At 39.0% G+C, this 23,119-nt stretch overlaps 1 protein-coding gene across 4 annotated transcripts in view; it reads right to left on the bottom strand.

The window, feature by feature from the left end:
- Window positions 1-23,119, bottom strand: part of alpha-PheRS (phenylalanine--tRNA ligase alpha subunit) — a 165,337-nt gene that overhangs the window by 20,543 nt on the left and 121,675 nt on the right. The window contains exons 10-11 of one of the 4 annotated variants that reach the window (XM_067138104.2): window positions 17,196-17,265; window positions 11,412-11,531 (exon numbers count right to left, since the gene is read on the bottom strand). The exons of 2 other annotated variants lie outside the window; for them this stretch is intronic. In XM_067138104.2, coding sequence (XP_066994205.2) covers window positions 17,235-17,265 — 31 coding nt within the window. In that variant the 3' untranslated portion in view covers window positions 11,412-11,531; window positions 17,196-17,234. Of the gene's footprint in view, window positions 1-11,411; window positions 11,532-17,195; window positions 17,266-23,119 lie in introns of those variants that run through there. One more of the 4 variants, XM_067138103.2, reaches the window with a different exon arrangement.

Raw genomic sequence — 23,119 nt, 5'->3', positions numbered from 1 at the left:
ACAAAACTAATAGTGCGGTAGTTTTCACACCTGTCAGCACCGGCTTTCTTGGGAATAGGTATAACAACATTCTGCCGAAAATCGGATGGGACTTCTCCTGTCTCATACATCTTGCACACTAAATGAAATAACCTTGCCATGCTGGTTTCTCCTAAGGCAGTCAGTAATTCAGAGGGAATGTCATCAATTCCAGGTGCCTTGTTCCTATTGAGGTCACTCACAGCTCTGTCAAACTCTGACCTCAAAATTGGGTCTCCCATTTCATCAGCATCAACAGCATCTTCATGTTCCAGAACCAAATTATCTACATCTTTACCTTGATACAACTGTTGGATATGCTCCTGCCATCTTTCTGCTTTGTCTTCTTTCCCTAGAAGTGGCTTTCCATCTGAGCTCTTAATATTCATACACCTAGATTTCCTTTCTCCAAAGATTTCCTTGATTTTCCTGTATGCAGCATCTACCTTTCCCAGGACCATACAACCTTCGACATCCTTGCACTTCTCCTTCAGCCATTCTTCCTTAGCTACCTTGCACTTTCTATCCACTTGATTCTTTAATCGCTTGTATTCTTTTCTGCCCTCTTCATTTCTAGCATTCTTGTATTTTCGTCGTTCATCAATCAGGTCTAGTATCTCCTGAGTTATCCACTGATTCTTAGTTGATCTTTTCTTCCTTCCTAACATTTCTTCAGCAGCCCTACTGACTTCCTTTTTCATGACTCTCCACTCATCCTCTATAGTGTTTCCTTCAGCCTTTTCATTTAGTCCTTGTGCAACATGTTCCTTGAAACAATCCCTCACACTCTTTTCTTTCAACTTGTCTAGATCCCATCTTTTTGCATTCTTTCCTTTCTTCAATTTCTTAAACTTCAGATGGCATTTCATGACCAACAAATTGTGGTCAGAGTCCACGTCTGCTCCTGGAAAAGTTTTGCAATCCAACACCTGGTTTCTGAATCTCTGCCTAATCATAATGAAGTCTATTTGATACCTTCCAGTGTCTCCAGGTCTCGTCCATGTATACAGCCGTCGTTTGTGGTGTTTGAACCAAGTATTGGCAAGAACTAAATTATGATCAGTGCAGAATTCAACCAGCCGACTTCCTCTTTCGTTCCTTTGTCCCAATCCAAATTCTCCTTCTGTACTACCTTCTCTTCCTTGGCCTACCACTGCATTCCAGTCTCCCATCACAATTAGATTCTCGTCACCTTTTACATATTGTATTAAATCTTCTATCTCCTCATATATTCTTTCGATTTCTTCATCATCCGCTGAACTAGTAGGCATATAGACCTGCACTATTATGGTGGGCATTGGTTTGGTGTCTATCTTGACGACAATAATTCTTTCACTATGCTGGTCGTAGTAGCTTACCCGCTGCCCTATTTTCTTATTTATGATTAAACCAACTCCTGCATTTCCCTTGTTTAATTTTGTGTTGATAATTCGGTAGTCGCCTGACCAGAAATCCTGTTCTTCCTGCCAACGTACTTCACATATACCAACTACATCTAACTTTAGCCTATCCATTTCCCTCTTCAGATTCTCTAACCTACCACAACGATTCAAACTTCTAACTTTCCACGCTCCGACTCGCAGAATGTCAGTATCCATCTTTAAACGCCCTACATCTGCATATTAATTTTACACAGGAATCTGAATCCCAACAGAATCTTAATTATTTAGATTTAAGTATTATTAGACATCCCAACCAGCTATCGTATTGCATCTTCAGAAAATTAACTTAAACGGCTAATACAATCCAAAATGATTCTCTCCATCCCCAATCGAATAAAAAAGTGGCATATGGTAAATAGAGCATTCATCATCCCTTTTTCCAAAAGAGACCCTCAAAATGAACTAAATGTTATACGATCAATAGCTAAATCAAATGGGTATAATTCACAATTTATCAATAAAATCACCAACACAACTAAAAGAAGTCAAATTTCTACTTTAACTAGAGAATCAATAGACAAAAAAAAAAACTTATTTCTCCTTCACGTTCAATAGTATAAACATATACCGAATTACTAATATTTTCAAGAAGCATAATCAATAAATAGCTTTTAAAACTAACAATAACAAATTTCTTTAATACACGTACTACCAATCAAACTAATAAATCTTCTCAATCAGGTACAGTATCTACAAACTACAATTCAACAGCAGTAAAAGTACATATATTGCGCAAACGGAGCGTAATTTTTCAATAAGATACGTGGAACCTGTCAATGCTTCAAGATACAATTGTTTCTCTACCATGGCACAACACGTGACAGACTTAAAATACAATTTTACATCAAATGACCAAGATTTAAGCATACTGAAAGTGGATACGAAGGGTACTATGCTCAACATATTGGAGAACTGTTACATTCATTTAGAACAGTACTTTAACCCTAACCATAATATTAATGAAATCAACTAAAAACCTAATACTGTAGTATGTTTGATATAATTATTCCTATATACACAAAGTATATACGGAAAAAAGACACGTTAAGTCCACCAATCAGTTCATCCTTACTTACCGCCCCCATCCGCCCCTCCTCACACATCCCTCCTCCAACCCCTGCCACCATAAGCTATACTCCTGCTCCCTCTCAACAGTCAATCTGGTGTTGATGTCCGTAGCAAGTGTACACAATTTATGAGAACATAAATTTTAAAATTAAGTCTTACCAAATTACTTTCTTTATTATTGGTTGTATGTAAACATATGTTTTCCAATTAGATCATGACTGAAGATGATTCCATGTATGTAGGCTTGAAACTAGTATCAATTGTATAGGATACTATATTAAGCTAATGGTACTGAATAGGGGAACCTTTCTCTACCCTTTGATAGTGACCAATTGTCAGTACGGACCATAATGAAATTCTAACTTATGAATTTAACATAAGAAATTTAATCTTTTATGTTATCTGTATTGAACCGAGATCACAAATACTCAGAAAGTTTTTCAGGGGTTCTACCTATTCAATACAAAAGAATGTTGTCTGAATTTACTACAACATATTCAATTTATTAAGCAGTACTAGTTTCGGCGTTACCTTGGCTCCATTATCAACTGCATGAAAGTCATGAAAAACTGGCAATTAAAATATAAAATACATCAAAATTTTTTAGCACTAGCTCTTAAGAATTTATGTTAAAATATATAAATAAAAATACAAAGCTGTTATGTCATATTTCTACAAGTTCACAAACTTGGGGTCAATATCACAATTAAAAACAACCTAAAGAAGGAAATAAGGTTTGTATGCATTCAAAATTTATCATCTTCAAATACTGGGTTTGATCTTTTTTCTTGTTAAACTTGGTATAGCTTAAATTATTCTTTTAACACATTGTGTGTCAGTTCAATAGTATTGATCTTCAAGGTCAAATATACTGATTATATACATTCAAATTTTATTGGTGTTAAAATTCTAAATTGTTCAGTTTGAACTTATATTACAATAACAGAACTTTTTATTTTTTTGCTAGCTGCTTTACGTCGCACCGACACAGATAGGTCTTATGGCGACGATGGGACAGGAAAGGGCTAGGATTGGGAAGGAAGCGGCCATGGCCTTAATTAAGGTACAGCCCCAGAATTTGCCTGGTGTGAAAATGGGAAACCGCAGAAAAACATTTTCAGGACTGCCGACAGTGGGGTTCGAACCTACTATCTCCCGAATACTGGATACTCCACTTAAGCGACTGCAGCTATCGAGCTCGGTAATAACAGAACTAAATTACACTAAAACCTCATTGTGCTACGTTCATTTATAAATTTTATATACTAAAATGTGCGACCCTGTAAAAGTTGATTCCTGTAGCAGAGTATATATTATGCTTGGCTGTGCAGTTGCTTATGACCTGATAAGGTGGAAACATACAAATGTGTCCCGAAGATGTTATCATGAACTATGTTTCTCAGTTCAATAACGGAAACATGGAAATGATGAAAAACCCAAAATTAAATAAGGGAGGCCAGATATAAACCCTTGCAATTGTTAAGCTTGTTTTTGTAGAACTTTATACGTATTTGTGGTAACTTATGAAAGCAAAAGATTGGCAATGTTAGCCCCAGTAGCATCCCCTTCTAAATTAGGCACCGAGAGTAGACAACTCTGAATTTCATTGAGTTCAGGCCCAAAAAATGTTACAACAATAGGATATATTTTCAAGTTGCTTTTATTGCTACCATCAGTAGCAACAAAAAAATGCATTCACCTGCAAGTGTGATACAATTTTTGCCTTTACTTCCATGCCCATTTCTGTAAAGATAGCCGCTGTTTTTGTTCTAGTACACCCATATCTTTAGCGATTTCCGTATCAGGATACATTTTGTGAAACAAAGGTCCCGCGTGGCCAGGCAGGTAATGTTGTACGATAAATGACGTAAATAAAGCCTCGGCATTAGTCACAGGATTTACACCTTGGCTTTTACATCAAAAGTTCAGTTTCTAGTTTCTTTCTACACACTGGGCACTCTTCTTATGTTTTTTCATTTGCATGTTAGAGTACAACGCACTTCCCGCCATGCGCAACTGAAAAATCACACCTACATATAATACAGAATGTGAACGTTGGTTCCTTTCTGGATTCAGTGAAACATGGAAACTCTTTCCTATAAGTGCTTTTAAACACTGCATCATATTTCCTTTTTGACATTTTGGCCAAAACAAATATTAAGACATACAACCAACAAGCACTACTATGTGGCATAACACGAGCACTTACACAGGACCTGCCCCAGGTAGACGTCTATGGTGTGCTACTTCTGAGGTTAGGTTACTTGCTTGCGACTTCCACTTCCTATTATTAAGCTATTTGAGTATTGGACTGTATTATATACCAAAGACGAGCACATGGCTGGCCAACTTGCCCCATACTGCCATCTGTTTGTGATTATTACAACTACTATCGACCAGCCATGCTCAGCCATATATCCATAGAATGAGGAAACGCACGAGAGTTTAAAATAATACGAAAATTACTGAAACTGCTCTGAAAATCGGGGGATCGGTTCCGGCGATCGGGAAGAACGATGAAAAATATGGAGTCTCCTGCTGCTTAAATCTGGAGAGTTGGCACGTCTGTGCTCAGCTTTGTTTCAGTTCGTTTATCACATCATTGCACAATACTTAATTCATCGTATCACTAAATCACCGGTTGCACGCGGATATATATATATATATCTTTTTTTTTGCTAGTTGTTTTACGTCGCACCGACACAGATAGGTCTTACGGCGACGATGGGACAGGAAAGGGCTAGGAGTGGGAAGGGAGCGGCCGTGGCCTTAATTAAGGTACAGCCCCAGCATTTGCCTGGTGTGAAAATGGGAAACCACGGAAAACCATTTTCAGGGCTGCCGACAGTGGGGTTCGAACCTAATATCTGCCGAATACTGGATACTGGCCGCACTTAAGCGACTGCAGCTATCGAGCTCGGTATAGATATTTTTACATCCAATTCTGTACACTTAATGGAGTTATCACTGTGGGGGAAAGGCTTTGTAACATCAAAACTTGATGTGAAGAGGAGGCTGCAGCAGAAACCTGAATCTGAAGGATGGATGACATGCACAGGAAAACAGTTCATATAATGAAGACAAGATGGGAGCAGTTAGAATCAAATGTTGTTGCTGCTACGTACCAGCACATACCGATGTAATAGGAACGGTGATTCTGACGGGCTGTGTACCAGATCACTGTATCAATTCAGTAACGTGAAGGGATCAAATGAATTGATTCAGTAAAATTTGAATATTTCATCACTACCTCATTTAAGGACTGCTCACATGGGATGAAATGGGACCCCTGTATATCTGCCAACGTCCTCCACTGGAAAAGTTTCAGGAACCTGCTGTCTGATCATGTCCACCTGCCATATATCTTCACCTCCAGCACCCTACCCGAAATAGTTTCCTGTAGCAAGACAATACAAAGGCCCATCGTTCCTGAATTGTGGCCAAACGGTTCAAGGAACACTCTACAGACATTATGTCCCAAAGATGTTCCGATCTCAATCCTATTGAGTACATCTGAGATGTTATTGAGAAAGATCTGTGCACCCTGGACCATTCTGCCCAACCTCTGTGTGTTATAGGAGATTGTGTGGTGGTCATAGATTAGTACGGCTCTCAATCGTCTTGTCTTTGATACTTTGCAGAGTCTATGTCACACTACGTCACTGCCATCATCGGAGCGAGTGAGAGCACTACACGCTACTAGCCAGGTATCACTGCTCCTCAGCACTTGAAAGAAACAAACCTATATCAAATCAAGTCATACATAGAGAAATAGGAACAAGGAAAACAATACACAACAGAACGAACGCAGAGTGAGAAAAGGTAGCTTCATACAATCCTATCTTCAACTAAGCTCCCTCCTCATAAATCCTAACTCTTCTCAGCCCCTGACGAGCTTGTTTCTGCTTCCCAGCTTCAACAACAGAAGGGCGGGCATCAACAGTCATTGAAGAGCCATCTTGACAAATCTTCCGTCTTGATGTGGGAAGTGCAGGATAAGAAGAAAGCTGGATAGGTACAGGAAAAGGGAAGAAACATAAGACAAAGATAAATACAGGTGGTAAATGATAAAATTTTAAATTTGTGTCCTCATCCCGAGGTGGTGCAGCTCTTTTCAGGCACACCCCCAATGGAGGTGATCTGCGTGTACCATTCTAACCACATTCCAGCTCTCCTGCCTATCTTAAATTTCTGGCAGGACCGGGAATCAAACCCAGGCCACTGAGGATGGCAGCTAATAATGCTAACCGTTATACTTCACAGGCGGATGGTAAATGATTAGGAACACAGGACATACTTACAAAGATCCCAATGAGATAATATATTGGAAAGGGACAAAGCAACTATCAAATCAAGTCATACATAGAGGGATAGGAACAACAAAAGGAACATAAAATAGGATGAATATATGACGATACAGCGAGGACTTTAGTCATCTCCACCACAGGATTTGTACACAATAAGCTGCAACAACACCTGCAGGACCTGGAAATCACCTATACACTTTCACAAATGCAGAAGGCTATCATTCTGAAGACCTGCCCATGACAATAACCTTCCTATCAAAGTAGTAGAGGTCGGGAGAACTTGACAACAATCTGATCAGTGAACTGCCTCAGCGAGTGAAATGAAGAAGATGATGATGATGATAATAATAATAATAATAATAATAATAATAATAATAATAATAATAATAATAATAATAATAATGATGGTTTTATGTCCCACGAGCTACCTTTACAGGCTTTGGAGAAGCAAGAGTTCTTTGACGTGCTGGTAAAACTAATAACACAATACAGATATATTTCAGCACCACCAGACTGAACTATGATCAAACCTACCAACTGAAGCTCAGAAAATCATAGTCTTAATCACTCAACCCAGCTTTACAAGATCAGCAGAAGAATATAAGGTTGTATCAAAGATTACAAAATTGTCAAAGAAATATAAAAATACCCCTATAAAAACTGTCTCAATCAGAATATATGGCATAAAACATGGGTTATGTACCAGGAAGAATAGTAATATTTAGACAAGTAAAATGATGCAATGAGAGAAGCATGATAGGAGAGAGTAGACCAAATCAGGAAAACAAAGAAAACTCAACAATTAAGGTAGTATGGAGGATAATGGGAAGGACAGAAGATAGAGGAGACCCATTACATGGAGAAGGAAGAGGACAATGAGGAAGAAGCTGAATATCATCAGTAAATTTGCCAGTCGATGAAATACATAAATTTTGCATTAATTTTAAGAAAGAATTGATAAAATTAAACATTTATATGTAGGTAGATTGGTTTAGTAATCAAATAACTGGGCCATAAAGCAACAGGAAACTAAACAATGATGCCAACTTCATCAATTCCGAGTGCTGATAAGCTTGAATCTTGAAACAATTGTTTAGGCACCTTTATGATGTGTCATAAAAATTATATTTGAAAAAACACCACGCATATATATACAGGTCATTACAGTAATTTTAGGGACACCCTACAAATTAGTTTATTAGCTCTCGCCCCTATACTTGTATCAATAGTCATTAAATATCCATGTGACAGTACTTTGAAAATGGATTATTTTTTTCAGTGAAAACCAGGACACTGTGCCAATCCATTAATTTTTTAAAGATTAAGGGCTTTGTAACTTTTGGTCACATAGTCAAAAATCCTTGGTCTTTTAAGGGGAATAATTAATATGTTAAAGTTATGAAAATGAAATCTTGTGTACAGACATACATAGCATTCAACTACTTAGGCCATGACATGAAAGAAATGAGAAAAATGGTGTGTTATAACACTGGGTTGATTTCTTTTCAATTTTGAGGAACAAAAGGAAAAGAAATCATGGGATAGAAAAGCAGACATAATTGTTTTCAAAGTTATGAATATCTCATATCATCTGTGCATTCAGACGTGTAATAAACCATGCTAGTCCCTGTGTGCAACTGACTTTATGAACATTCACAATGTTAATGGTACAATTAACAGAATTTTGATAAGGCTTTGGGAAAACAGTATGAAGTCTTCTTATGCCTTGTGGAGAAAATAAAAATAAATTTACTACCGAGCAAGTGGCTGTGCAGTTTGGGTCACATAGCTAACAGCTTGCATTCGAACCCCACTGTCAGCGCACCTGATGATGGTTTTATGTGGTTTCGCATTTTCATACCAGGCAATATTGTTAAAAAACTTGTGTTGTTGGCATGCATTAATGGAAGAGGGAAATACTCCTCAAGGTTGAATCCTATGGCTGTATTGAATTGTGCAGAACTTTTTCATTTCTAATAATCTAGTACAAACATGCATTCTTATTTTGTTCCTTTAGAGTTGACTCTCTTTCTAAGTAATGCAAACATTGCAGGAAAGGCATATATTTCAACTTTAAGGAGGATTTAAAAAAAATGTGACTGTTGTAATATGAAGAAACAGAGTCTTTTGATTTTATACAATAGTGTCCAAAAGTTAAGCATAATCACTAAAATAGGCCATACCGCCTGATAGGAATGCCAGACAGATTGCTGAACAAACGGAAGCTGATTCACACACCATGTCACACAACTTGTCCAAAAAACCAGTGTCAGAAAGATTCTGATAGCTAAGGTACACCATTGACAACAAATAACAAAACTTGGCAATGTCTTCCACAACAAAATATGCTGTTAATAGGGTGTATGGTTACCCCTAATGGCCACACATGCTTCGCAGCGACGAAGAATGCTCTGGTCCAAGACCTCTTGTGGCAGTCGAATCCATTCCTCCGAAAGGGCAATGCGAAGGTCTTGGAGGGTCCTTGGTGGAGGCTGACGGGATGCAATTCGCCTCGCCAATGCATCCCAGGCATGTTCTATAGGATTCAGATCTGCAGACCTCGCTGGCCAGTCCATGCGATGAATGTCTTCCCCAGCCAGAAATTCATCCATCAGAGCAGCGCGGTGCGGTCGGGCATTATCATCCATTAAGAGAAAGTCTGGACCAACCGCACCTCTGAAGAGTCAAACATGTGGTCTCAGTACCTCATCCCTGTATCTCCGAGCGTTAACAGTATTCCTCGGACCACCCATGAAGATGTGCAGGTCCGTACGGCCATTCAACATGATGCCGCGCCACACCATGACGCCACTACCACCACCATACTGGTCGCATTCCACGATGTTTCTGTGGTTGTATCGGCTACGCAGTTCTCTCCAGATTAATGTGCAACGGGAATTGTTCTACAAACTGAAATGGGATTCATCTGTGAAGAGCACATGCCTCCGTTCATTCATGGTCCAGTTTGATGTTGATGGCTCCACAGTAAACGGACCGTCTCTGTGCTGGAGTGAGCGGGACGCACACCACTGGACGTTGGACAAACGGCCCTGCTGTTCTGAGCCTCCAGTACACAGTTTGCCGGGAAACGGCAACCCCTGAGACGGCTGCAAGCTCCGTGACAGTTGTCTTGCAGGTGCACTCCGATTTTGTCAGGCGGTTAAGGCCAAATATTGGTCCTGCTGTGTGGAGGTTACCCTTGGTCGACCTGGTACTGGCCTACGACTAACATCTCCTGTGTCTCAAAATCGTCTCCAAAGTCTGGAAATGACACTTTGTGGCACATTCAAGGATACGGCGACTTCGGTCTGTGTCTGGCCTGCTGCCAGACGGCCGAGTATTCTACCCTGCAAAACGGAGTCCAAATGGCGTCGTCGTGCTATTATGTTGTCACGTTCACCATGAGGCTACACTCCACACACTATAACAGGGCAAACACGACTGAGGGAATATGGGGCGCAGGCAATGGCTGTGTTTACCTTGCGGTTGCGCCGCTAGTCAAAGCAGGGAACACTCCTTTCCTATTCAGAGCGAACACGTAAGGTTGGTAGGTGCATATGTCGTGCGATTTGTGGTCTATTTCCTGTTGCCCTGCTTACTCGTAACTTATGCTTAACTTTTGGACACTAGCGTATTTTAATTTAGACTATGAACTTATTTTAAGATTAAAGTTGAATGTACTTTATACATCCTGTGTATATAGTGTTTTTAATGTATCAGACCTTGTTTTAAATGTTTATTATGTTTGTGCACACCATCGTGTAGACAATGTCTTAATTATGGCTATTTTCATTTAGACTATTTGTAACAGTAGAAGATGACTCTTAGGAGCTGAAACATGTCCTGCATTTTTTTGTGAATATAACTAATCACTAAGAGTGATTGTAAGGTTGTACTGATTTGGTGGATCTCCCCAACCATTATAATTTTTAATTTCAGAGTCGATACGGAACAAGGATGAAGATTTTAACTTGTAATAACTGAAGTCTGCATTAAACATCAAAATATATATTTAAAATATTGATGTTATGGAACTGATTTTGTTTTGGAAGCACATCAAGGAGATAAGACAGTTAATATGGATGGTGTGGGAGAACTTCATACTTCAGGCCATGCAGCTTCTGTTCCGAAATTGTAACTGCACGGTGTTTAGCATTGTCTGCTAAGATCAGAGGATCCTTCCCACTGATTAAAGATGACTATTTTACACAACTGTTGGTGTACTTCATCAATTTCTGCAAGGTATAAGACAGCAGTAATAGTTTCATTACATAGAAATAAATTGTAGTGGGGAATGTCCAGTGAAATCTTGATTGGAGCAAACTTTGCTTTTATTAAGTGTTTGTGTGATTTAACCAATGTCAACCACTGTCCACGTTGCTTATGAATATTGTACAAGATTTACTTTTCATCACAGGTCACAATGCAACTGTGCTAACAAACTACCAGGTTACTGAAGATGTCCATCTGCTGCTGTTTGTGATGTTCCATCAGTGTCTGCATGACTCAGATGTCCATTTCTTCCCCTTTCTTTATTTGCTGGAGAGTGCTGGGAATGGCTGAAATGGGAACAATGAACTGTCTGGCAAACTCCTGTTGGTGTACTGAAAATTTACCTCTATGTAAGCCTTTAAAAAGACTTTTATACACTTTTGATATGCCTCCTCTGCCTTCCTCATCTTGGAGACTTGGGTCCCTGGAACAAAATTTTTCAAACCAGTGTTGCACTGACCATTCTGAAGTTGAGTCTGTATCCAATGGCCTCACCACATTACGATATATTTTTTCCACCATACATCAAGGTTTGAACTTTTGCAACAAAGTTATTTTAATTTGTAATACTACACACTGTAATTTGTCCTATATCTGCACCTGAACTTCACATAGCATAATGGCTACATGTTGTGATGACTTTTAAACTTGAAGCTTTTTCAAAACTGTTGATATCATGATCGTAGTCACATGACCCCCTAGTATTACATGGAATCCAAATCACAGGGATGTAACTTTTAATTTCAAAACTCCCACATGCACTAGAAAACAGATACACAGCTGCCTTGCTGAAAAACCAGCGATGATTTGGCTATCAAGTTCCTCTACTCGGGGTTCCATTAGTTTTAAACGATGACAGGGAGGGCTCAATGTGGACATTTCAGCCACTTCTTTATGAAAAACCTAGTACAACCATTACAAGTTGAAAAAAAGTATATTAAAACTACAAAATTTAAAGACATTTTAAGGCACCTTGCAGCTTAATTTCTGATCACCTCTTCTTAAATCATAAAATAAATCTTTTACCACTGTATCTCTTATTATCCAGCCATCTTTTTTTTTCACTTCCCACATCAAGACAAGATCTGTCCAAAATGCCCCCCACCCCCCGGCAATAAGAGTGAATGTCCAAACCCCTAATGAAGCTGGGAACAGGAACTAGTTTGCAGCAGCAGAGAATAAATGGATGTAGAAGAAATGACAAAGAAAAGGCAAGCTTAAGACTCCTGAAATCATGATCACAGCCATGGGACCTTCAGTTTTATGAGGAATCTAAACTACAGGGATGTTATTTTTTGTTTCAAAAGTCACATGTGCATTGCCTGGGATTCGAACTGCAACTATGTTGGAAAGAAGATGGTGAATATGAAATTTACCAATCACGCTTCAGCTAGATGATGATGATGATGATGATGGTTTCATGTCCCAATAACTACTTTTGCAATTTTCAGAGATGTTAAGAGGACAAAATTTTGTTGTGCAGCAGTCCTTTAACATGCCAGTAAATCTACTGATGCAAGGCTGGTGCATTTAAGCACCTTCAAATGTCACCAGTGGCATTTGAACCCAACCTGGGCTCAGAAAGGCAGTTTTCTTAAGTCTGAGCCACTCAGCCTGGCTCAGCTAAAACTGGGATTGATGACTAGGGAGCCCATCTATGTGAAGACACCTGTGTATGAAGTGTTTCTCCATGTATGTCTTGATGTTTGTCCTCCTCTTTCCTTTGAGTTAGTCCCTCTTTGCAATCTGGCATGACATTGTGTTCAAACATGAATATGTTCCTATTTTCGTATCTGGCTTTCTGTATTTAATATCCTTCAAGATTAAATTAATCTCAAAGAAAATTACAAGTAAAATCATTCAGAGTGAAGATGCGTGAACTCTAATGATATCAAAATACTCCTCTTTTAACGACAACCAGTTGACTGAAATGTTATTGAGTTTAAAAAATGTTGAAGTAGAAGCCATATTACTTTTCCAGTTTTGACTCTGGTAATGTATAACATTTAAGTTTTCCAATTTCTTGAAACTAATGCAGGAATTATGAGGGTTGGGGCAAAGGTCATGGCAACTTACTGTTATTATTCTAATTAACTATTTTTTTTCTTGAAGAAAACAGTCCGGTTGGAAAATGTGACATATACAGACGAAAGGAAAAGGTGTTAACTACATGTGTTGAATAAGTTAAAACTGACAGACATGAAAGTAGCGAGGATGATTGCTGGTACAAACCAAAGTTAGGAATTAACTCAATGGATGAAGCTGTACACATAAACCGGCTTCAGTGGTGGGGTCATGTGAGATAAATGGAGGATAGGTTACCTAGGAGAGTAATGGACTCTGTTAGGGAGAGTAAGAGGAATAGAGGGAGACCAAGAAGACGATGGTTAGACTCAGTTTCTAACGATTTAAGGATAAGAGGTATAGAGTAAAATGAGGCCACAGCACTAGTTGCAAACAGAGGATTGTGGTGACGTTAAGTAAATTCACAGAGGCGTACAGACTGAACGCTGAAAGGGATAGCGATCTATAATGATTATGTATGTTTATACGAGGATTGGGGCTAAAGTCATGGCAACTATTTTTTTCTTGTAGATATGTGAACTGATCACAAACATATATGTCATTTGAAAGTTCTGCAGGCATAGTGTGTATGCAGAACAACAAATGGCTCTGCGATAGCCGGTAGTAGCGCGGCAAGCGTTGTGAAATCAGTCAGTTGGTGAGTGTCGTGCGAGATGGAAGTAACTCATGTTGAGCAGCGCGCTTACATCAAAATAGCCATTCTCCGAGGGAGATATGCGATGGAATGTCACAGTGAATTAGTGGAATGCTTTGTGAATAATGCCCTACCATACCGTACAGTAGCATGGTGGGTAGGAAAGTTTCAGCAAGGATGTGTGTCAACCAGTGATGAGCAACATTCGGGACGACCTGTCAGTGTGCGGACCAACGTGGCACGTGTCATCATCGAGCAGCTTCTGGATGAAGACAGACAATGGACGCTACTGGATTTAGGGAGGGCAAGTGGCATCGAGAAACGCACCGTCCACAGGATATTGCGTAATGAGTTGCAACTGCACAGAATCGCATCGTGGTGGGTACCGCGTGCACTGACGGAAGTTCGAAGGCGGATGCGCTATGCAATATGCTCCGACCACCTTGCACACTGGCAACAGGACAGCGATCAATTCTTATCACGAATAATCCCCATCGGTGAATTTTGGGCCAGGGCATACGAACCAGAACTAAAACGTCAGTCCGCAGAGTGGCGACATGCTGGATCACCAAGGAGGCAGAAGGTCCGTCAGAATCCTTCTCCAGTCAAATTTATGGTGATCGTTGCGTATGACGTCAGGGGTGTCATTGTTTGCCACTTTGTTCCACATGGCAGAACAGTGACCGCACAGTACTACAGGGACTTCCTGGTGCGACAGGTACGACATGGCATTCGGGAGAAACATCCGGATCTTGTGGACAGTGCTATAATCCTGCACGACAATGCAAAACCAAATAAAGCAGAGTGTGTAGGGCAGCTACTGTGACGTTGGGGATGGGAAGAATTGGAACACGCACCGTACTCTCCCGACATTTCGCCCTGTGACTTCGATCTCATTCGAAAGATTAAGGAGCCACTACGTGGTAGGCGGTTTGCAACACGAGAGAACATTGCTAATGCTGTGCGCCAACAGGTGACCCGATTCACACATGGTGCGGCAAATGCTGAAGCTGATGGTATTCAGCGCCTCCCACATTGTTGGCAGCGTGTGGTGTCAGTAGCAGGATACTACTTTACCGGGCGAGTTGGCCGTGCGTGTAGAGGCGCGCGGCTGTGAGCTTGCATCCGGGAGATAGTAGGTTCGAATCCCACTATCGGCAGCCCTGAAAATGGTTTTCCGTGGTTTCCCATTTTCACACCAGACAAATGCTGGGGCTGTACCTTAATTAAGGCCATGGTCGCTTCCTTCCCACTCCTAGGCCTTTCCTATCCCATCGTCGCAATATGACTTATCTGTGTCGGTGTGATGTAAAGCAAATAGTGAAAAAATAAAAAAAATAAAATCTGAAATCATATCCGCCATCGTCAGGTTCACCTGCTCCCGAATTAACTGATCCGTATCAATATCCTCTTCTTCCTCCACCACAACTACATGTCCGTGATTGTCGTCCTCGTCCTCGGGGAATTCAGGATGAAGATCTGAATCATCATCGGAATGCTCTAGAAGGAGCATGTCCTCCACGGTTGCCAATCTTTCAGCTCTTTCAAAAGAAATAGATAAGTAATCTTTTGAACGTTTGTTTAGATAAAGAAACAATTCGCGAATAAAACAAAAGGAATCTCCTATAGTTACTGAAATGAAATCAATATGAAACACACTTGCCGATGTGAAAATAATATTGGAACGTTTAGAGCGAGAAGAGTTATACGAATAATACTTACTGGTATATCACAACAGACAAGCTGCAAGAACTATAAAACAAGCACACACGGGGTGAACATGTCCTACAACAAGTGTGAAAGAAACTGTTATGGGAGTGGGCGCACGCTTCACTCAGTGCGGTGTCACAGTGCCTGTCATCTTCCACAGCCCATAGACGACTGACAAGAGGCAGATAAGCGATCAAAGTTGAAACCTAGTGGTCATATAATGAACACAGCATACCTTGGCTCCCAAGGCGGGAAATAACTATGTTCATCAGTAAAGTGAAAACAAACGAATTTATCGCACTGAGTGCGGCCGAGCACCCACTGGAAGGTTAAGAATGGATGGATGTCTTAAACAAGTCTAAAAACTTTTATGTTAAAATTCTGTGTTCAATGCCTATTCACACTATTAAATCAAGAGCAACATTACACTCTCCATTGAAACATGTTATTTTATTAATTTACTAATGCTCAAGACATCTCAAAAGAATTTCCCCCCCAAAATGTTATTAAATTTCCCTTTGGGAAAATCAATCATAAATATGTCTTTCAAGAAAATGTGTGACACAATGTTTCCTAGCAACCGTGCAGGCTGTGATGATGTGTAGCACTGGTTTCATGGATGGCCATGACATACAGATACTCTTTAAGAGGAAACATGGTCTGTGCAGCTCTTAAGGTAATGTCACACCACAAATTTTGTTACATGACACTACTTCATTACACAAATTTTTGGATGACCCCCAGCTCTAGGGCATTTTTGTTAAACACTTTCAAAGTGAACAAAAACAAATAGACTAAGAGTATGTTTCAATGAATACCTGTGACATTACCGACAAGACTGAAACAGGTGTGACGTCAGGGATTACATAACACAGTTTCTCCTGGACAGCTGAGAGGAAAGAAAGTCCAATACACAGAGTGCATTAAGATACATTCACAAACACATTTACTAAGACAACGAACACAGAATTTTAAAGGGTTTTTTTTTTACACTTGTTCAAAATATTCACTTATTTTTTAAATAAAAAAGCATTTCTGTTATTTTCTTTTTCAAATATATTCTGATAGAAATCAATATTTTCTTTTTCAGATATTCTTTAGTATTTATTAACCTTGTATTAGTTTGGACAGACTGGAAAGCTTAAAAGGTAGTAAGAAAACAAAAAAAAAAAAAAAGAGAAAGAAAGAGGGAGAGATAGACATTCTAATAGTTTCTAATAGTAGAGCTACAAGTCTCTTTATTCTCAGATATTTTACCTCATTGTTTCCAAACATGGAAAGAGTGACCAATAAACAAATATAATGAGATTATATATTTCCCCAAAATTTGATATAGCATTTAAAAAATTTATTTCCATGATGAAGTGAACCACTAAAGAAATAATCTAAAAATTATATGAACTCTAGCACAACAGAATGTGAAAATGTTAAGAATTTTGTCAACACACTTACAGTTAATACATATGTCCACAAAAGGAAGAAAGTCTATACTTTTCAAATGAGCGCACCCTGCGATGCCAAAGACAGATATAAAGTTTGCTTAGAACACGAATGTTTCCAATACTAGTATAAAGAAGTACTTTAGAGTAGAATGTGCCACGTCTTGCTACTCACTATTTCTGAAAGGAATTACTTCATAAATAAGAGTATAATTCTTACCCGATTTAAACAGTTGAGGACACCCTTCTTTGACAACCTTCATGAAGATATTGATATCTGGTTAACAACCCTGGAAATACATTTATCCATGTTCACAAAGTCTAAACTATATCTATGCAATGTTCTGTAGATACAGAGAACAAGCCAAAGTTCTCAACAGGAGAAAATATATACCTTTATGAATAAACAAAAGGGGTGAAGTGAGAAAAGAAGTAAAAAGCAAGAATGAAATGGCAGGATCTGCCTGATAAGTCCGGCAACAGGACAGCAGTGAGAAGACAAAAGCAGCTCCACCAAATAGCTGAGATCAGTAATAATATAGACCATCAGTTCTCAAACATTTTGATAAAAATATGCCCAGGAAAGTTACCTGTGCAGTGAGATTCCCCAAATTTGCTTTGTCAATCTTACTGTCAGCGAATTATTTCGAAATGCCTCCTTCTCTATGCAGAACTAAGTTAAATTTAAAAACAAAATAAATAAATACCTTTGTCTGGTTAACAGACTCAAAGTTGCCTGTTTGCTTCCACTCTAATTTAGCCCTAATTCAGCAAGCCCTCGCCAGAGGTCAGATGGACAGTGCTATTTGTATTGCCACCAGGATGCGGTAGACTATCGGCCACTTCCGGGGACGAGACTATGCGTGAGCCTCTTTGCGTGTGGGGGAGTGAGATGAGACGGATACGGACAGGCTGTCGCGTAGTGAGGACGATGACATAGTAGTCAACACAACTAGTATATTCGGAGTTTATGTAAATTTAAATGTGTGTAGCAAGTGTTCTTGCATTGTGTATTTAAGTGTGTAAATATATCTTGTTAATAATTCCACAGGAATCCAGTGATATGAACCGGCTACCTACCTCGTGTCCTATACTACCTACAGCTTTGTCAATCTTACTGTCAGTGAATTATTTTGAAATGCCTCCTTCTCTATGCAGAACTAAGTTAAATTTAAAAACAAAATAAATAAATACCTTGAAAATAAAGAGCTTCAAACATGCACTCCAATATCAACAAATAATGTTACCAATGCAAGCAGACAACAATAGTGACAAAACGGAAGTAACAAATAAGTGTAGTCTGTAGTCAAATTTGAACATAGTTAATTTATAAGACAATGAAAGAAACCTTGTACACAATCAATTATGTAAATACCTATAAGGAATAAGTACCTTACTTTGAGAATTCTCCAGGAAGCAGAAGAAGAAAAGCAAGCTACCTCTTATAATATGAGGAAAGAGCTGAACTACTTGAAGGCAGCAGTGTAGGAAGGTGTGGAAATTGTCCTTGGCTTTCTGTGTTTTCTTTCTATATCTTCCTCTTCCCACACTGACCTGTCACTAAGATTAAGTCATTGGCATACTTTGCCACCTTCCAGGTGGCCGCGTAAGCAGAGACCATTCATACACAGACGCTTGGCACGCGGTCTACTGAGAGGTAAGCTTTCTGCAACTAGTTCAAGCCTTCTGTCCATAAATGGCATGACATGCAGTATACCATCTGTAAGTTGAGAATCTGCTTGCTCTCTCTCTCTTGAAGTTGGAATGAACATCATAGACTGCATCATGCAGCAGGCAATCTTTCCCCAAGTAGGGTGATTACCCGCTTGATAATCAGCAGAAATGGCCGACCCTAGTAAACATTGTACTACAAGGAATAAAATCAAACATATATTATGGGATAGTCGGAGTGAATTGGGCAGTGATGCAGTTTTAGAAAACTAAACAATTTTATTTGCCAGCAGTGAAAATTATAGCACCATAACAAAAAAAGAATTCACGTGAGAATGATGACATGTTTGAAAGTGACTATGATAATGAAGTCCATCCTGCCTACAAAAAGACAAATAGGAATAGAATAAAACAGGTGATAAACCATCCAAATATTTATATGAAATTCTGGAATAAAATCCATCAATAAGAGGACCCTCCCTCCAGATCCCTCCCCTCTACACCTTTCTCAACATCTGATTCACAACTCTTTATGGGATGAGATAGCTACTGAAAGAAACAGGTTTGCCGATCAGTTATTCACAGAAAAAATCACAACTTACCCTGTATGAGTTCACTGGGAACATTTCACAAGGCTTATAACCCTATACCATGCCATGACTGTGTTGAAAGCAAGACAAGCAAGTGTAATTGTGTAAGTGTAATTAGATATGACTGTGCAAGTATTTGGTGGCTTTGCATTTCGCAGAGTGTTTTAGGGTGTTTCACACTATTAAAACTTACATAAATCGTTCTTCCAAGTGCTGTAATTCATCACATCAAACAAGGGTATGATTAAAATTCAGTATGTTGTGGATTAGATGTATAAATCTCAGTAGTGTAAAACTGTATCTTATGCAGGAAAAACTGGTATACAGGCACGTGCTCAGTACATTAAAATGAGTATGTCAATGGGTTAAATGTTCCTTTCAATCTTCTGGGGTATTGATTTTCACTTATTTGTACCTTTTTATTACTTATAATAAAAGTCATGATGCAATAAGCCAAGCAATGGAAGAAGAAGAAGAAGAAGAAGAAGAAGAAGAAGAAGACAATTCAGAGAGTATATTGGAATGCATGGACTGTGCACTTGAAAACAGATGTAGAAGGAAAATGCCAGGATAAAAGACATAGAACCTGCTGGACAGATATGGTCAAGACTGATATTGCAGTTAGTGAAAGGACAATGGACAATGTCCTGAACAACATGACATTTATGAAGACAGGAGAGTGAAAGAGTCTTATCTACAGTATGATGATGATGATGATGATGATGATGATAACCTCCCTTGGCAACTGTTATATTAAAGAAAATGACTTGATAAATATTATCAAGGCTAAGTTAGAAGAATATTCATACTTTTATTATTCAAAGTTCAAGTAAAGTCTAAGGAAAATTTTCAGCCAGCACTGTCAGAAAAGCCAATCACCACCACCACCATCACCAATGTACGTTTCATTTCAATACTAGGCTACAAACTTAACACTAGAAAGGTTCTAGTATTATCATTTTGGAAACTCCCACTTCACAGCCATGAAGAACTAAATCTTTCAGGTTTTTTTTTTCATTTTCAGTACTGATGAATCCATCTGCCACATGTGTGATCTCCCTTCACACAATACCGTCACTTGCATTCCTTTGTCTCCATCTACCAGCATATTTTTAAAATTATACAGACATACAAGTTCTCTTGTCTGTCTGACATCTTGGCTGAATGGTCAGCGTTGAGGCCTTCGCTTCAGAGGGTCCCAGGTAAGGGATTTTAATCGCATCTGATTAATTCTTCTATCTCAGGGATTGGGAGTTTGTATATGTCCCAACACTCTCCTCTTCATATTCAGACAACACAGCACACTACCAACCATAACAGAAACAAACAATACCGATTACATCCCTCCACATAGGGTTGGCATCAGTAAGGGCATCCGGTCATAAAACAAGGCCAAATCCACACATGCAACACAATTCGCACATGTGACCCAACACGTGTGGAAAAAGCGGTAGAAGAAGAAAAAAAGACAAGTTCTCTTGTCCGACTCCTCGGCTGAATGGTCAGCCTAGTAGCCCTTGGATCAGAGGCCCTGGGTTTGATTCCTGGCCGGGTCGAGGATTTTAACTGTGGTTAATACACCTAGCTCAGCAGCTGGGTGTTTGTGTTAAAAAAAATCTTCATTTACATACTGTATAACACATTACACTACAAACCACCGAAGAAACAAACAATAGTGAATACATTTGTCCATATAGGGTTGGCAACAGGGAAGGACCATAAAAATGGGCTAAATCCATAGAAGGTGCCAATCCTAGGTAACTGGGAAAAGGCCAATACTACTGTTTAATTGATACATGCCAGAGCTCTTTCCATATTGACCCTCTGGAAGTCTAATAATCAAGAACAATTTTACTGAATCTCCTCTTCCCTTCCTTTTCCTAGGAGCAACCTGCTACCATGAATCCTATCAATCTGAACTAATAAACATCCTCTCACTTTTCATATCTACTAATAGGTCAATAGGTTGAGCTAAAGCAGTTTTCATGCAAAGAAAATTACCATGCATTAGTATGTTACATTTTTCTTAAGCTGCAGATATTACTCATATTTGTATAGGCGTGGTTACATTATTTGCCTCTAAAATATGGACACTCAAATGATTTGTTTTTTTTTTTTTTTACAATTGGCTTTACATCTAATCAATATATGAAAAATGTTTCCACCTAATTGATACCTTTCTTTTTATTTAGCCTTTGGTTACTTATAAAAACATTAATTATATCAGGACATGTTTCGATCGCTTTGCGATTATCAACAGCTGCTTACATAAAAGCTTAGATAAAAACAGCATACAACAATCACATTGTTGACATTAAAAAACTGGTGTTAGAAAGGGACATACGGGTTGGAGGGGGGTGGGAAGTAGTGTGCGGAGGGGGGCAGTTTTTACTAGGACGTTAAAATAAATTAAAAATACTATCTATGGACTAGAATGTCTTTGGTTTTATTTTAAGTCCCGAAGGCTTAATAAAATCACTTGTTTAAAAACTAAAATATTTTTTAGTGTTATGATCCTGAAGAAGTTTATTGCTAGAGTCTGTTTCTTTTTTACTTGACTTCTTGTTTCTTCCGCGTCATTTGCGACATTCTAGTCCGTAGATAGTCTTTTTAATTTATTTTATGTTTAACGTCCTAGTAACAACCGCCCCCCTCCACACTCTACCCCCTTCCCAACCCATATGTCCCTTACTAACACCAGTTTTTTAATGTCAACTATGTGATTGTTGTATGCTGTTTTTCGAAGCTTTTATGTAAGCAGCTGATGATGATCGCAAAGCGATCAAATGTACAGATATAATTAATGTTTTTCATAAGTAGCCAAAGGCTATATGAAAAGAAAGGTATCGATTAGGTGGAAACATTTTTCATATATTGATTAGATTACATTATCGATACGGCAATGAAGTGGATAGTTTGTAATTGGCTTTACGCCGCACGGACACAGATAGGTCTTATGGCGACAATGGGATAGGACAGACATATGAGTGGCCGTGGCCTTATTTAATGTACAGGTGTGAAAATAGGAAACCACGGAAAACCATCTTCAAGGCTGCCGACAGTAGGGTTCGAACCCACTATCTCCTGGACGCAAACTCATAGCTGTGCGGCCCTAACCGCATGGCCAGCTCGCCCGGTATGGAAATAATCTTGTTGAGGTCTATGAGATGTGGTGCTCATAAAATACTATTAAACAGAAAATTACATGTTTCATTTCATCAAGTAGACATCCTCAGGTTCCTCAAACCACACAAAGAATTTTAAAATCACATTGGAAAAGGTACATGCCTACATCTCATTGTAGACTGTTAAACCTTTAAGTATTCACTCTGCAGAACTCTGTGAATGAAGTAAGTGCCTCCACAAACCTCTATTTCCAACTAGAACTGTGGGCCCTGCTACACATCTGACTTTCATTAAGAACTGAATCTATATGGGCATGGGAAGTGGGTCATCCCATTAGGTATCTATGTTAGCCCCCAGAGGGCACGTTAACCAAGTAGTACTGTCATTAGCTTCTTGCCAAGGGAGCTGCAGTTCAAATCCTGCCCAATCCAAGTGGGATTTTAAAAAGAAACAGTCATGTCCTTGTGGTTTAAATTCCATGCAAAAATCAGTGGTCCTGGGGCTATGTTTACAATAACAGTAATATAAAATATATTAAGAGACACTGCAGAAGAATTAGTGCTGATGAGGGAGTATATCTATGAATGTGTATAAAGATGTTGAGAGTGTCCTTGTCCTTTTGTACTTTCGTGTTTGTCTTTGTTGTATTTTTTATTATTTCCTCATTTACTGCTGACTTGTCACTGTGTTTATCCTATCACGAATGTTCTCGTATTCCTCAAGGTAATGCAGCTCTTTTCATGCTGGTGAGCCGCAT

The sequence above is a fragment of the Anabrus simplex genome, chromosome 1 (genome assembly GCF_040414725.1).
Source record: "Anabrus simplex isolate iqAnaSimp1 chromosome 1, ASM4041472v1, whole genome shotgun sequence".
Taxonomy (NCBI): Eukaryota; Metazoa; Arthropoda; class Insecta; order Orthoptera; family Tettigoniidae; genus Anabrus; species Anabrus simplex.
The sequence above is the reverse complement of the archived record's forward strand: the minus strand, read 5'-3'. Positions and strand labels throughout refer to the sequence as shown.